We start from the raw sequence: 17,583 nt of genomic DNA, 5'->3' as shown, positions 1-17,583 counted from the left end.
TCCAAAATGCAATACCTCACACTTGTCTACATTAAGTTCCATCTGCCATTTTCTGGCCCATTTTTCCAGTTGGTCCAGATCCCTCTGCAAGCTTTGAAAGCCTTCCTCACTGTCCACAACACCTCCAATCTTAGTGTCATCAGCAAACTTGCTGATCCAACTTACCACATTATATCAATGATCTAGATAATAGACAACAAACAGCAATGGTCCCAGCACAGATCCCCGAGGCACACCACTAGTCACAGGCCTCCAGTCTGAGAAGCAATTATCCACTACTACATACTGTCTTCTCCCACACAGCCAATTTCAAATCCAGTTTACAACATGGATACCTAGTGTCTGAACCTTCTGAACTAACCTCCCATGTGGGACCTTGTCAAAGGCCTTACTAAAGTCCATGCAGACAACATCCACAGACTTTCCTTCATCTACTTTCTTGGTAACCTCCTCGAAAAAGTCTACAAGATTCGTTAAACACGATCTACCACGCACAAAGCCATGCTGACTATCCTTAATCAGCCCTCGGCTGTCCAAATACTTGTATATCCGATCTCTCAGAACACTTTCCAATAACTTACCTGTCTCAGAACACCTTCCAATAATTTACCTGATGAGACTCAGACTCACAGACATGCTCCTATCTAATTGGGCAATGCACTAGAAGGCCTACATCTATGTTGTGCCAAAAGTTACAGACCGTTTGCAGATCCAATAGAAATAAGCCTTGCACACACAATGCTGCAAACAACACACAATTGCTAAGTGACTTATCTCGGAAGCACACCCAAGCGTATTTAACTGTAGTGCCAATCAGTCCACAGTGTCAGTCATGACCTAACCTTTGGGGAGCCCAAATCCAAGAGACCTCACCACCAGTATGCCCATTCTTTTATGCCATGGTCACTTCTCTCCACCCCTACCTGGGTCGATCCTTCGTCCAGGTTGACCCATCAAGTGACCACTGCCTTGGGCACTACAGGCTCAGAACTGCAGAGACAATACTTTGGTCACCTCGCATCCAGGTCACCATTCCCTCGCACATCACACATTTGATCTCAACCATTGTTCCTTAAGCTCTCTGGCCAACATTTTAGGATTCTTACTACAATCTATTTCATGCATCTTGAGCAAACTAAGACCATATCAAATTAAAAACAGTATCAGCATTTCAAAAACTAGCCTGCCCAGATGAATAAAACTAAAGTGAATAATTTTTCCCACACTGATTTTTCTAATAATATAAATAGTTAATAGATACAGCTTACTTGCAGAGTTGAGGATCCCACTTAAGGGTCTTGATGTTGAACAGCAAAGTTCTACTAGCATTGGACACATCTGTGCAGTGAACACCACCATTGTTTGCACCTGTCAGACACTGAGACAATTGACATTATTTTCATTATTAAAGAACGAACCACACTTGCCTTGTGGACAGTGAATGGATGGTTAAAGCTCTTGCAATAAAACTATTCAGAGTGAGGTTCTTTGCTACCAAACTTTGCCTTCTTGTAAAGCATAGCATTCAAATTGGAACACTATTGTCTGACAAAATTTGCACCACTTCAAACTGCTAGGAATAGGCTTAAGAATGCATCTTCTATATTTTTCTCCCAAACTGGATAGCCTCTTTTACATATTATATTCCACTTCCATACCCTCAGACCTCTGAATACCTGAAGCCTCACTGCACCCTACTCACAGCTCAAGACAGTATACAGCTTTGCTGCATCAGCAGACAAGGTATTCTATGTCTTATCCTCTCGTTCTAGTAATTTATATTGATTCCAAACACACAAAATCTCTGCACCAACTCTTGCAGAATCTAAGATCCTCACAACTGGAATATGAATCAGACTCTGGTTTCTGTCTAATCTGCCCATATTTTATGACATACAACTAATATGCTCTTCAAATTATTTTTACAACCTCTGCTGCTTCAACTTAAAGAAAACCCTCTGACAGTCTTAATACACTACACATACTGCTTTCCTTTTCCTTATTCTGCTCATTGTAACTTGAAAATACTAACATTTGCTTCGAAATATTAGTCATCCATAATTTCCTTTTTATAAATTCATTTCATAGAAACAGAGAAAACCTACAGCACAATACAGGACCTTTGGCTCACAATGCTGTGCCAAACATGTAGTTACTTTAGAAGTTACCTAGGGTTGCCTCTCATCATCATATACACCTCTGTCAGGTCACCTCTCATCCTCTGTCACTCCAAGGAGAGAAGGCCAAGTTCAGTCAACTTATTCTCATAAAGCATGCTCCCCAATCCAGGCAACATCCTTGTAAACCTCCTCAGCACCCTTTCTATAGTTTCCACATCCTTCCTGTAGCGAGGTGACCAGAGCTGAGCACAGTACTCCAGGTGGGGTCTGATCAGGGTCCTGTACAGCTGCAACATTACCTCTTAGCTCTTGAACTCAATCCCATGGTTGATGAAGGCCAATGCACTGTATGCCTTCTTAACCACAGTCAACCTGGGCAGCAGCTTTGAGTGTCCTATGGACAAGGGCCCCACGATTCCTCTGATCCTCCACACTGCCAAGTATCTTACCATTAATACTATATTCTGCCATCATAGTTGACCTACCAAAATGAACCACTTCACACTTATCTGGGTTGAACTCCACTTGCCACTTCTCAGCCTAGTTTTGCATCCTATCGATGTCCCACTGTAATCTTTGACAGTCCTCCACACTGTCCACAACACCCCCAACATTTATGTCTCAGCAAATTTACTAACCCATCCCTCCACCTCCTCATCCAGGTCACTTATGAAAATCACAAAGAGAACTCTGCCGGATCACTTTTTAATTTTACAAATGACTTGCCACTATTTCCATAACAGATTCTAGCTTTTCCCTTTTGCTGCAGACTTTGTTGGACTGAATGCAAAAGTTAGAAAGAAAATTTTTTGCATTATGAAAATGTAAGCTTGTAGATTTCATAATTAATTAAAAGCAGCATTTATGTTTTAAATTAGAATTCACCTTTAAAATAAAATAATCAATACAGATTAGTTATAATGGGTGACTTTAAAAATATCCTATTATGAAATGGCATAATAGTGTTAAAGAAAGAGAGGGTGAAGTGCTCCTGAAGTGCTCAGAATAACTTTCTGGAGTATTATGCGTCTGTATCAAAAAAGAAAGAGCTAATGTTAATTGTGGTTCTAGGGAATGAACCACAAAGCTCCTGTGTACTGAGAAAAGAGAATGATCATATTATGATAGATTGAGGTTAGCTGTAGAAAAAAAGTAATACGATAAATTAAACAATCTCACCCAGATAAATTGCATTCCAAAGTTATGCAGCTAAAGGAAGGGATGGTTCAAGTAAAAGAAAAGAAAAAATATCAATTCCAGGGCTCCATGTATTCCAAGCTAAATAAAAAGACTGCAAGTGATACATTAAGTTGTTAATCACCAATGAAGTGAAAAATTAAAGAAAAACAGTGAGGGCATATGAGGAAAGAATAGTTGCCAACATAAATGGAAATCCATTACCGGTATTCTACAGGCTATAGTAAGACAAAAGGAGTACTTGAAGAAGTGGCTTGAAAAAGGACAAATGTAGAAAACTGCATGCATGTACTGAGGACCCTGGTAAGGTGCTAAATCAGTGCTTTGCGTCTTCACCAAAGAAGATGTTTCCGAAGTAATATGGAAGCAGGAGATATTTGAAGACATATAATATGTGAAAAATGAAGGGCTATTAAGGGTTATGGGGAAAAGGCAGGTAGGTGGAGATGAGTCCATGGCCTGATCAGCCATGATCTTATTGAATGGCAGAGCAGGCTCGACAGGCCAGATGGCCAACTCCTGCTCCTATTTCATATGTTCATTTAAAAAAACTGGTGAACCTAATGTAGTAAACATCTGGATCAGACAAATTGTGTCTCAGGATTTTGAAGGATGTGTGGGACAGAATAATAAGCACATTAACATTGTTATGGGGAAAAAGTGAAAGGAGAAAAATGTAGAGGAGGCTGCATTGGGAACACAGGGTACAATAGACGACCCAAACAGATTCACAGCTGAAACGTTGCCTCACTTGAGAACCGTCTGGGGCCCTGAATGGAGGTGAGGAGCTGAAAGGGCAGATGTCACATGCAAGGATATGTGTCAGGAGGGAGATTAGTGGGGAGGAGGAAGGGGAGAGAGAAAGATAGATTTAGTGGTAGGATCCTATTAAAAAGACAGAAGTTGAGGAGAATTATGCATTGTATGTGGATGCTCATTGGGTGGTAGGTGAGGACAAGAGGAATTCCATCCCTGTTAAGGCAGCAGGAGGATGGGGTGAGTGCGGATGTCTGGGAAATGGAGGAGATGTGGGTGAGGATAGCTTCAGTGGTGGCGTAGGGAAAACCTATCCTTTGATGAAAGAGGACAACTCTGATGTCCTAGAAAGAAAAGCCTCATCTTGGGAACAGATGTGGCAGAGACAAGGGATCTGAGAAAAGCGAACAGCATTTTTGTTTCAGAAGACATGGTGGAAAGAGGTATAGTCAAGACAGCCGTGGGAATCGGTAGGTTTATTCAAGATGTCAATAGACAGTTTGTCTCGAGACACAGACACCAAGTGAATTCCTGTTGAAGGGTCTCAGCCTGAAACTTCAACTGTACTTTTCCATAGATGCTGCCTGGCCTGTAGAGCTCCTCCAGCATTTTGTGTGTGTTGTTTAGGGCAGGGTAGAAGTTAGAGACAAAGCTGATGAAATTGATGAGCTCAGCATGGGTGCATGAAGTAGCACCAATACAGTCATCAACCCAGCACAGAAAGAATTGGGGAGCATTACCAGGGATGGTTTGGAACATGACCTGTTCCACACAGCCCAAGGCTACTCCTTGAGGTTGGAGAAAGTGGAAGGAGCTGAAGGAGAAATTGTTGAGGGTGAGGAGTAGTTCTGCCAGTCAGAGGAGAGTGGTGGTGGAGGGCAAGTAGTTGGGACTTTGGACAAGAAAGAAGCAGAGAGCTTCAAGGCCTTTTTGATGGGCAATAGAAGTGTATAGCCACTGGATGTCCACGGTGAAAAGGAGGCGGTCAGGGCCAGGGAATTGAAAATTGTTGAACAGATTGAGAGCATGTGAAGTGTTGGCAGATGTAGGTGGGAAGGGACTGAACCAAAGTGGATAAAATGGAGTTGAACAATCTCAAGGCTATTTTTGAAAACAAACCTTAAAAGGGCATGATTCAAACTCATATTTATTCTGCCACTGTTTAACGCTTTCCTCCTGTTGAATCACAGCTTAAGCACCTAGCCAATGTTGTGTTAAAACACATCAAGAGTCAGAGTGCACTCTGTAATAGTTGCTGGAAATTTCAAAAGAACCAGATGTCTTACCCAAATAAGCCAAGAATCAACAGTTCCGAACAGAGCCCGGTCTTTGGCTACAGCGTTCTTAACATCTTCCACATTGTCAAGCAGCCACCGCAGTTTTACAGCACTGAAATAGGTGCTGATTGGAAGGCCAGTTTTTGCCTGCAAGAAAAATAAGCATCCAGAGGAAGCAAAAAGGTTAGTCATATTCAAACCCTGTTATAGTTACACGCTTTCACACATGTTCTTTGCCATGACAGTAAATAATACAACCAATATGATTTGAGCCCATTGTATGTTCAATAAGGTAGAAATTGCCCTCAAAGAAGCCACCTCTATTTAAAATTCCCTCCAAACACTTTCTTGCTTGCATAATTTTATTCAGATGTTAATTCTCACCAATAGCTGAAAATCAGTTCAGTCTCAATGGTAATTTCTCCCAATATCTACCTAATCTGGATAGAAAATATTCTGTCTTTAAAACCTTAGCCATGTTCAAAATTGTGAGTAATACATGCAAATATATTTTCATATAAATTTTTCGGTACATGCTAACAATAAATCAGAATCAGGTTTACTATCACCGGCATGTAACGTGAAATTTGTTTACTTAGCAGCAGCAGTTCAATGCAATACATAACCTAGCAGAGAGAAAAAAATAATAAATAAAACATAAATAAACAAAGTAAATCAATTACGTATATTGAATAGATTAAAAAAGGGGCAAAAATAGAAATACTGTTGAATTAAAATCACTGAAATCCCTCACCTGAAGAATATTTTTGTCTTTCTCCGGATGCTGGTTAATAAGCTTTTCCACAGTTGACTGTGTCCTGAGGTCGAGCCACACTGATAAATAAATCAGAGATTCCATAAATGCAATGCTAGTGTTGTGCATGACAACTGATCAAACAGGACACTAACAATTTATTTTGTCAGATATACACCAAGCTACTTTCAATTTGCTCAAGTGTCAACAATTATATGGCAAAAAAACTCATTATGAATGAATCAAATTAAAAAGTAATGAACTGGTGGAAAAAGCACGCAATCATTTCTTTAATTTTCTAATTTGATTATAACCTTAATTAATCATAAGTTTTTTTATACCAACTGCATTTGTTATCTCCTACCATTAAGTAGCAACAAAATAAACAGATTGACTTTTCTAACGCAAAACTGATGCAAATGTACAAACTAAGTAATTGATGTAGAAACACTAGAAAAATGGGAGGTGACTAGATGGCACGCAATTAACTCGGGTTAATTCAAACCAGTGCAGGTAGTACATTAACTTTGTGTTTCCACCCATAACAAGTGCTACATCCAGCACACACCATTCGGTTTATCTCAATAATGCTTCTTCACAGGGAGTAAATTTGAAAATGACTCTATCATTTGATGTCTAGCATTCATTGCTTGAAGTGCAGGCCCTCAGCTTCTGGAAACAATTTTGGCTTTGGGAAAGCCATATATAACAGCACACACTGGATGCTAAGTGGAGAGGAGATAGAAAAGCTCTTAACTCCATCCAATTAATCATGAAGAACAAACAACTGCAGGTCATTAACAGATTAATAATCAGTATATCATACCCAGCTTATTGATGGAAATGTGCAAATGTTCTTTGACCTCCCAAGGATGGTCAAGGTGAAGGTATGTTATCCCTCCAACAAACACCTACTGTCTGTCTGTGCTCCATGTAAGAACACATCCAATAGTGATCCAATAATTCCAATAATCACAGCTGTTAAAGGTCATACACCCCAACCCTGTTCCTACTATTTCGAAAGGCAAATCACAACATTTCTACTCAGTTATTCATAATGGTAGCAATGCTGCCCAGATGCAGTTCATTGCATACACGCACATATTACCTCCCTCGTGCAGATGGCATTTAAATTTCTGTTTGCAGCTGCACAGTCAACACTGTATCAAATGAATCAGCTATGGGGGGGGGGGAGAATAGGTGGCTATTGAACAGCTGCCACAAGGTTGGCTGCTTACAGTACTTGTTCAATCTGCTTTATCATTTCATTTCTCAATTACAAGATACAGATAATGTGAGCAAACTTCACAATCGATCTGAAACCAATAGCCACCCACTCTCACACTATTATTTCAAAGCCCTGTAAAAGGTAACTGGTCTACAGGATGTGCCTGTGAGGCATCTTGGAGAAAAGTGGAAGGAGCGGGTGATGGCATAGAAGAGATCAGATTCAACCTCATAGCTCTTCAGGAAGGATGCATTTCAGCATGTAACTGCTGGCCAGCTACATGCCAACACTTCTGGCTCTACTACCTTATACCATCTGAGAGCTCAATGTCAAACAGCAAACATAGGCAGAAGCTATGCATTGTCATGACAACTTCAATTCCTGCTACCATAAGCATTCAATACAGTCTTAAAGGGGCTTGTCACATAGACCCTTCGGAGTTGTCCCTATGCATCTATAAACATTCTCCACTAGCTACTCAATCTGGAAAAGGAAGAATATAACGTGACATGTTGTAGATAGAGGAAGGGCTCAGGAAATTGGAAGATAAGTGCAATGAGGCAGAATATTGCCTCTGCCATGTTTCCACAGTTCTAATTAACTAATGATAAATGTTCTGCCACTAGAGGTACTGTTCATTTTGTACAAACATCACTTCCTGTTTGCAAGCTGTTTAATATCATCTCCTGTATGAGTTAAAATTGATTTCAACTTAAAGCACACACAGTAGAAAGACATTCCTTGTCTATCCACTCTTTAGTTGCTCTTGAAGCAGCACTATCTCTGAATCTTAAGCTTTCTTCATATTGGTAAACATTTAGCAGACACACTTTGAAGGAAATATTAGGTTTATCATTTATCACTATTAAACTATTGTTGCGCCACAAGTTCACTGGCACACTAAGGGAGCTAGGGCTTTACTCTTTGGACAGGAGGATGAGAGGATACATGATAGATGTATACAAGATAATAAGAGGAATAGATAGAGTGGACAGCCAGCGCCTCTTCCCCAGGGCACCACTGCTCAGTACAAGAGGACATGGCTTTAAGGTAAGGGGTGGGAACTTCAAGAGGGATATTAGAGGAAGGTTCTTTTTACTCAGAGAGTGGTTGGTGCATGGAATGCACTGCCTGAATCAGTGGTGGAGGCAGATACACTAGTGAAATTTAAGAGACTACTAGACAGGTATATGGAGGAATTTAAGATGGGGGGTTATATGGGAGGCAGGGTTTAAGGGTCAGCACAACATTGTGGCCCAAAGGGCCTGTACTGTGCTGTACTATTCTATGTTTGGCAGAATGTTGCATGTGCGTATTACTTTGTTTAATGATCATGAGAATAACCAATATTTGTATATTTATGTGCGTGCCGATTCTGTATGAACTTAATAGGAGTTTTACTTAACCTTATGCAGTGTCAAAAAAAGCTCTCATTAAAAACCCTGAAGAAAGCTTCCAGCTTTGGGCAATTATTGGGAAGGTGTTTAACCCCTGCCTAGCTTTGTACACAAAGCACTGCAAGGGCAGAGGATAATATTTAGCAATGGCAATACAAGTAGAAAGATGGTCACCTGCTTAGTAGAGATTAACACAGCTCAACAAGTATGGTCAGACTGTTACCGACCATGTAACAGTACAAGTCTGAACATTTTACACTTCCTAATGGGGGTAGATGCATTGTGCACAATGCTGATTTTCAGCTTACTTTTACTAGATGTGTAGGCAAAGCCTCGCTCTCCAAAACATGGAACAGCCTGAAATAGAGGCAGCACAGATTTTAAAAAATAATGCTCGACTAATCATTTCCATGTGACCAATACAACAGATAAAAGGGGATACATGGAACTTAGAAAAATAGAGGGCTATGCGGTAACAGGAATCCTCCAAAATGGAGAAGAATGCATACAGGATTAAAGGAGATATGGGACAAGGTAAATGAGTGGGTACAAACATGCAATGCAAAACAAAAGAAAGATAAAACGTGATGTCATCCAACGCAGTACAGAACAGGGAAGTGGACTAAACACGAGTGCTCTGTAAGTAATCATCTAATTAGCATTTGGTTTTATTCAGTTCACTGTATTGTGTTCTGTTATTGTCTCCTCCACTGCATATTAGAAAACTATGTGTCAGTCTTGCGTGCAAAATGACCCCAGAGCTTACACGTCTGTTATTTTTATTTTCTGTCCCAAGGATTCTTCAATTTCAGGAAACTTGCCTTCTGGACAGATGCAATCTACCTGCAATGCTGACTCAGTTTTCTCCATGCACTTGCACTGTCCGACGTTGGAATTTCCAACAACTCTGCACTTTGTGGATTAATGTGACCTTTTGACTGTGTTCTCTCCAAATGCCCTGATTAACTATTCAGCCAAATTACATAAGCTTTTCAAAACAACCTTAGCTTTGGTTCTATCAGAGAAATCCCTTTAACCTATACATTTGCCTCTTTACCTTCTTTGCAATTTAATAAGTTGATTTCTCACTTTTCCAGTTAAGAGTCAGTAATATAGCATGAAACAGGCCCATCAGATCAATTTGTCCATGTTAACCAGTGCCTGCAACACTGATCCCATTTGACTGTGTGTCCCATATTCCTCTAAACTCCTCCGATCCAGCTGCTTGGAATGAGCAAAGAGCAAGAGAAGTGAAAGGTCACTGTGAATTCCAGTTTCACAGGCATAGCAATGTGCAATAGCCCTAATGAAGCATCTTCAACCAGAAGCATGGGAGCATTGTGCTCTACTTACTGGAATCCTGACTGGGTTTAACTGCTGCAGGTTAAGGGATAACCTACACCCAATAAAAAAAATACAAACTTAATGTGTCTTGGCATCCAAATGTAGCAGGTATGCAAACTGAAATGAATACCACCGGCTATAACGAAACTCCTGTAAATAAGTCCACAAATAATTTACTTAAAAGATTTAACTAGCAAAACACCTTGCAGTTTTAGTACAGGTCAGGATTGTTGACCTGAGACCTTAAATCATTAACTGCAGCATGGAGCAGCTTGATATATTCCCAAAGCTGTATGCTTACTATTCTCTTTCCAAAAGAAAATAATTTTCCAGGTTAAACAAACACCCTCAGTCACCATTCCAATGTACCAGAGGTCAGCAAACAGCATGCTGCAACTGCCAGGAATGAGCTAAGAGCAAGGAAACCGAAGGTCACTGCTGTAGTGTATTTAATATTTCAGTAATATTGAGTACTACTGTAAATAAATGTTTGACTAAGCATTCTTTGTTTACAAAATACATTATGGGTTTTGTGCAAGTAGTATGTGAACAGCATACACCATTACATCAACTTGTCATATGTGAGTGCTTCACTAAAAAAAAAAGTAGGCACATGCCCCAGCTTGTTTTTTCTTCAGTTAGATTCATAAGTTACAAAACATAAGTGGTGACAAGGAAGTTTTCAAACAAACTCGAGATAACTACCTACCTGCTGAAGCACAGCATGGTTTTCTTCATAAGAGGAGGGAGATATTTGAGTTTAAAAAAATGAGGCAGAAACTGGACATATTTAACAAGTAACGAGTACAACACGAGCTCATAAACAGCGAATACCAGGTGATGATAATAATAAAAAATTTTAAAAAGCAGAATAGCTGGCTACATCGGAAAGATATATGCATTCTATTGCATAACAGATAACTGGATGATGTATACTGAACGAACTGAGCAGCATTTTTAAGCAAATGAAATAGCTGATGGAAAACTAGTGTCAGCATTGCTGAGTGCAGTGGGTGGAAACAACACAATTTGCTCAGAAGTTTAACTGTTCCAACCAAACCAGCTGAGATGACTTTGCTGATATTGTGAAAGTAATGCAAAACCAAAATCATTGTTGATTACACTATTTTTGCAGAACTCTTTAGATTTCATAAGTGGAATCAAAAGGAACGTGAGCCCCATTTCAGCCTGCGTGGCTGAATTGAAGAAATTGTCCAAGCATTGTCAGTTCAGTGATGGGCTTAATGACGTACTGAGAGTTTGTTTAGTTTGTGGCATCTTACAAGATAGCATTCAGAAACTGCTCCTAACTGAAGCAAACTCATTTAAAAGAGCAGTTAAAATTCTATATCAATGGAAACAGCAGTCAGAGACGCAATTGAGTTGCTGCCAGGAATGAAAGTGAGCATTATCAAAATTGTAATGGTAATGCCTGACCAAATAAATTTATGTTACCATCATGGCAGGGGCTCACATTCAACAAAATAATGCAGGTTTAAAGGTGAAACTTGCAGAAAATACAAAGACAGACACACATAAAGTGCATGTCAAGCAGAGAAAAAGAAATAAATGGACTGCACAGGGAAGGGAAAAAAGATAAAAAGTCAAGTTGCAGTTTCAGAATGAGCACTAATCTGCATGCTGTTCAGGAAAAATCTAATAATGAGCATGATACAGGACTGATAGCCTTGAGATTTACATCGAAGAAACTAACCAGAGGTGAATGGCAAACTAATTAAAATAGAATTGCACACTGGCTCAGCTACTTGAGTCATTCCACAAAATGAATTTGAACACCATTTCAAAGATAGTGAACTGAAGCCTGCAGATATCCAACTAAGAATATAATTCCCGTGTGAATGATAGTTGTATCAGCGAAACATAACAACCAACAAGGCACATGGAGGGGTGGGGGGGGGTGGTGTTGATTGGCTCAGACAACTACAACTTGATTGGAGATCCATCCTGCAAAGCCACACTCAAGTTTTACAAAGCCTCTCCAGTTCCTTCCATGGTAAACAGCCAGTGAGCTACATCGCATGGAGGCTGAAGGAATTCTTTCCAAGGTTGAATGGAGACCCCCCCCCCCCCAATGGGCAACGCCAGTGGTGCCAGTAGCCAAGGACAGGACTGTCTGGATCTGTGGTGATTTTAAGGTTGCCATTAAACCAGTACTGAAAATAGATCAAATCCTCTGCCCAGAATATCAGGGAAACACTTCAGCAAAGTAGACTTAGCCAAGGCCTACCTACAGATGGAGGTGGAAGAATCTAAGGCGTTCCTCACCATAAACACTCACAAAGGACTTCATCACTATAATAGGCTTGTTTTTGAAGTAGCATCTGAACCTGTACTCTGGCAGGAAGCTATAGATCAGGTGCCGCAAGGCTGTCCAGACACTCAGTGTTACCTGAATAACATCATTATTACCAGCAAGCATGACAAGGAACATCTCCAAAATCTCAAGACAGTGTTAAAAAGACCAGATTATGGGCTCAGCATGACTCGTCAGTTGAGAATTCTTTAAACCAAGCATCACTTACTATGGTCACACCACTGACACAAAAGATTTTCATAAGAGTGCTGAAAAAAAAAATTCAGTCAGTGGTGGATGTCCAAAGGACCAGTCACAGTTGTGGTCCTTTTCACTATCTGTCAATTACAATGTGAATCAGGTTATTATCACTGGCATGTGTTGTGAAATTTGTTAACTTAGCAGCAGCAGTACAATGCAATACACGATAATATTGAAAGAAAAAATTCAGTAAGAATATGTATATAGAAACATAGAAAATAGGTGCAGGAGTAGGCCATTCGGCCCTTTGAGCCTGCACCGCCATTTATTATGATCATGGCTAATCATCCAACTCAGAACCCTGCACCAGCCTTCCCTCCATACCCCCTGATCCCTTTAGCCACAAGGGCCATATCTAACTCCCTCTTAAATATAGCCAATGAACTGGCCTCAACTGTTTCCTGTGGCAGCGAATTCCACAGATTCACCACTCTCTGTGTGAAGAAGTTTTTCCTAATCTCGGTCCTAAAAGGCTTCCCCTCTATCCTCAAACTGTGGCCCCTCGTTCTGGACTTCCCCAACATCGGGAACAATCTTCCTGCATCTAGTCTGTCCAATCCCTTTAGGATTTTATATGTTTCAATCAGATCCCCCCTCAATCTTCTAAATTCCAATGAGTATAAGCCTAGTTCATCCAGTCTTTCATCATATGAAAGTCCTGCCATCCCAGGAATCAATCTGGTGAACCTTAAATAGTTAAATTAAAAAAGGTGCAAAACAAATAATATAAAAAAGCGAGGTAGTGTTCATAAGTTCACTGGATGGACAGAGGGGAAGACACTGTTCTTCAGGCTTCTGTATCTCCTTCCTGATGGTAACAATGAGAAGAGGGCATGTCCTGAATGGTGAGGTCCTTAATAATGGACGCCACCTTTCTGATGCATTGCTCCTTTAAGATGTCTCGGATACTACGGAGGCTAGTACCCAAGATGGAGCAGATTAACATTACACCTTTCTGTAGCTTTGAGTCTTATGCAATAGGGCACCCTCCAACCACCCCCCCCCCACATACCAGACAGTGATGCAGCCTGTTAGAATGCTCTCCATGATACATCTATACAAGTTTGAGTGTTTGAATGTTTTAGATGACAAACTAAATCTCTTTAAACTCCTAATGAAATTTAGCCGCTGCTATGCCTTCATTATAGCTGCACTGATTTGTTGTAACAGGTTAGATCCCCAGAGATCTCGACACCCAAGGATTTGAAATTGCTCACTTTCACCACTTCTGATCCCTCTACGAGGATTGGTTCGTGTTTCCTCATCTTAGCCTTCCTTAAGTCTACAATCAGCTCTTTCGTCTTAGTGATGTTGAGTGCAAGGTTGTTGCTGCGACACCACTCAACTAGCTGGTACACTTTGCTCCTGTATGCCCTCTCCTCTCCATCTGAGATTTCACCAACAATGAGTGAACAATCTGCAAATTTATAGATGGAACCTGAGCCAAGCCTAGCCATACAGTCATGGGTATAGAGAGTAGAGCAGTGGGCTAAGCACACGCCCCCAAGGTCCGCCAATGTTGATTGTTAGCAAGGAGGAAATATCATTACCAATCCGCACAGATTGTGGTCACTAAAGCTTTTCGCCTATTGGCCTTCTTAAATCAAAGTATTGAGTGCAGGAGATGGGATGTTATGTTGAAGTTGTGCAAAATGTTGGTGAGGCCTAATTTGGAGTATTGTGTGCAGCTTTGGTCTCCTACCTACAGGAAAGATGCAAACAAGTTTGAAGGAGTACAGAGACAATTACAGGCTGTTGATAGTACTGGAATAAGTTACAAGGAATGACTGAATAAGATTAGGATTTTATTCCTTGGAATATAGGAAAATGAGGGGAGATTTGATAGAGGTATACAAAATTATGAGGGGTATAGATAGGGTAAATGCAAGCAGACTTCTTCCACTGAGGTTAGTGCTACAACCAGAGGTCAAGGGTGAAAGGATCCTGAGTGTGGAACGATGTGCCAGTGCAAGTGGTGCCTGCAGGCTTGATTTTTAACATTTAAGAGAATAGGTACGTGTATGGCAGGGGTATGGAGGGCTATGACCTGGGTGCAGGTCAATGGAAATTGGCAGTTTAAATGGTTCCACACGAACTAGATGGGCCTAGGGGTCTTTTTCTGTGCTGTACTGTTCTATGACTATAACAGTAATTTTAATCTAAATTTGACCTCCTCCAACTGATGGAAGTAAATGAAAATACTGTTTCAAAAGAACAGTATTGCCACTGAGGTAGAAAAACATAGGGCTCTGGGGAAAGGGCAATGGAATAAATGTGCTAAAATATTTATTGTAAAGAACATGTGGGTCAGTGACCCAAACAGCCTCACCCCAAGTATTCTATAGTTACACTTGTGTGGCACATATTCATTCATTAAAGTTGTTAAGTCAAGGCAAGAAAACTGAAATCTGATATTGAGCAATCTCTACAGAAATCTTCCTCTGGCCTTTAAGCCTCATTTCTGAAGTCTTGATCTGAAAAAGCACGAATGATAAATGAGCATCACACTCTTATGTAAAATCCTAGTCTATCAAATTACCAATGTCACTAACAAAAGGGTTAAATTTAAGTATGCAAGTCCTGAAGTGGATTAAATGCCATCAGACCTCAGAGAAGGTGCATTGTCCATAGTATTCTGGGCTTTAAGTAGTTTGGTGGGGATTTTGGTGATAAGTGATTGCAGAGATCATCAAGGGAACGTCTGGCCTACTCCAAATTCTGTCCTGTTTAACCCAAAGACCCAAATTAAATGATATAGCTGAAGTCATTCATAACTAATAATTGGCAGCTTATTATTTTCCTGTCCAAAAGCTTTAATAGTTTGATTTCATAAATGCTAAGAAAAATTGATGATTCTTGTATTTCAGGTGCTATATCACACGCTATAACTGAGGTTAAAAACTAACACGGTTACAATTAGTAAAGTTACTTGATGCTCACAACATAACAGATTACAAAAAGGAGAGGGGGCACCAAGAAATGATTAAGAACAAACTGCATCTTCACTTGACAGATGCCTTTGACTTTAAAAAAAAATTGGAAAACTCGCTCTACTAAAAGCCCAGACAAGCAAGGCTAAGCATGGCATATTCTTTTGCTGAAATGAGGCTGCACACTGATGTAAACAAATTAAAAGACTGGTTCAGGTCAATAAGGATGAGCTTAGTTAACCTTGCACCTCAAAGAAAGCCAGTGTTAAAGACAAGTGAAATGCATATGGCAGCCAAGGGGAGCCCACTCCTGTACTTGCAAGATTGTGGCTGTTCTGCTTCCAACTGAAGTATTAAGGGACCAATGCAATACTGACAGAGCCTCAAGTAAGGGTACGAAGCTGACACAAAACAAGGAGAAATGAGAAACTGGCCAACATTTAGCTATGGATAGCACAGGTCCACAGCAACTTCCCAAGTGAAGACCCTGCTGTTTGCTGCCAGACCTGTGGAAACGAGTTTACAGATACAATGCACAGACAGCTAGAGGAACTCAGCAAGACAAGCAGCATCTCAGGAGGGGAATAAACAGTACTTGTTTGGCCAGCTAGGGTGTATGCTTTGTATGATTATGGTAACTGTCATTACTTTATGAGTCAATACACCACAACTGCCCAGGTAGGAATGCACAATAACCTGGACCGAGAAGCAAAAATCTGACATTACACTTCTAGAATGTTATTAAAAAATATCCCAGGATTCAGCTGCCAAGACATCTCTAAGGTAAATTAGAACTATGGCTACTCTTGGGAATTTAATTTTCTAAAATGTGGTAAACTTGTTCTATACTAAAGTGAAAATTTAAAAAAAAGGGCTGCTGCATTCTGTCATGTTGTTAAAACCAAAGGCCATCCTTGAATAAAGTGACTTTATTTAATCTTTGCTTCAGAAATACAATGATTATTCCATTTCCATAGAAACCAACAATTCTGCAAAGGGGCAAGTAAATGGACAACACCTTACCAATTGCATTGTAGAGTGGTAATCCAGTAATTTTGTCCCACACGATTGTTGTTTCTCTTTGACTGCTGACTCCAACAGCTAAAATCAAACAAATGAAAATGTTAAAGTTTATAGTGAAATCATTGAATAACAGAAAATTGGTATAGAGATAATTTAGAAAAATAAATAAATTTAAACACATTTCTAAATTAGTTCCATAGCATTTCCCAATGCATATCTTGCCTTTTCTCAGCATGTACATGGTGCTAGAAAGTTGGTGAACCCTTCAGAATTCTCTATTTCTGCATAAATGACCTAAGGTGTGATCAGATCTTCAGGCATCCTAAAACTAGATAAAGGGAACCCAATTAAATAAAACATTATACTTGTTAATTTATTGAGAAATATGATCCAATATTAAAAACGCAAACACAAGGAAATCTGCAGATGCTGAAAATTCAAGCTACACACATCAAAGTTGCTGGTGAACGCAGCAGGCCAGGCAGCATCTCTAGGAAGAGGTACAGTGGACATTTCGGGCCGAGACCCTTCATCAGGACTAACTGAAAGAAGAGCCAGTAAGAGATTTGAAAGTGGGATATATATATATAAGAACATTATATATATATATATATATATATATATACACACACTTTTTCTCTCTCTCCTTCTCCCTCTGTCCCTCTGACTATAACCCTTGCCCATTCTCTGGGTTTTCCCCCCTCCCCCTTTTCTTTCTCCCTAGGCCTCCTGTCCCATGATCCTCTCACATCCCTTTTGCCAATCAACTGTCCAGATCTTGGCTCCATCTCTCCCTCTCCTATCTTCTCCTATAATTTTGGATCTCCCCCTCCCCCTCTCAAATCTCTTACTAGCTCTTCTTTCAGTTAGCCCTGATGAAGGGTCTTGGCCCGAAACGTCGACTGTACCTCTTCCTAGAGATGCTGCCTGGTCTGCTGCATTCACCAGCAACTTTGATGTGTGTTGCATGATCCAATATTAC

General features: G+C 40.2%; 1 protein-coding gene across 1 annotated transcript in view; it reads right to left on the bottom strand.

Moving 5' to 3' along the window:
• LOC140199072 (glycerol kinase) overlaps window positions 1–17,583 on the bottom strand; it is a 114,343-nt gene that overhangs the window by 63,095 nt on the left and 33,665 nt on the right. The window contains exons 4-7 of the mRNA XM_072260539.1: window positions 16,602–16,679; window positions 6,105–6,184; window positions 5,360–5,497; window positions 1,269–1,378 (exon numbers count right to left, since the gene is read on the bottom strand). Of these exons, the coding sequence (XP_072116640.1) occupies window positions 1,269–1,378; window positions 5,360–5,497; window positions 6,105–6,184; window positions 16,602–16,679 (406 nt within the window). The remainder of the gene's footprint in view (window positions 1–1,268; window positions 1,379–5,359; window positions 5,498–6,104; window positions 6,185–16,601; window positions 16,680–17,583) is intronic.

The sequence above is a fragment of the Mobula birostris genome, chromosome 6, assembly GCF_030028105.1.
Source record: "Mobula birostris isolate sMobBir1 chromosome 6, sMobBir1.hap1, whole genome shotgun sequence".
Lineage (NCBI taxonomy): Eukaryota > Metazoa > Chordata > Chondrichthyes > Myliobatiformes > Myliobatidae > Mobula > Mobula birostris.
Note: the sequence above shows the minus strand (reverse complement) of the source record. Positions and strands in the feature narration are given on the sequence as shown.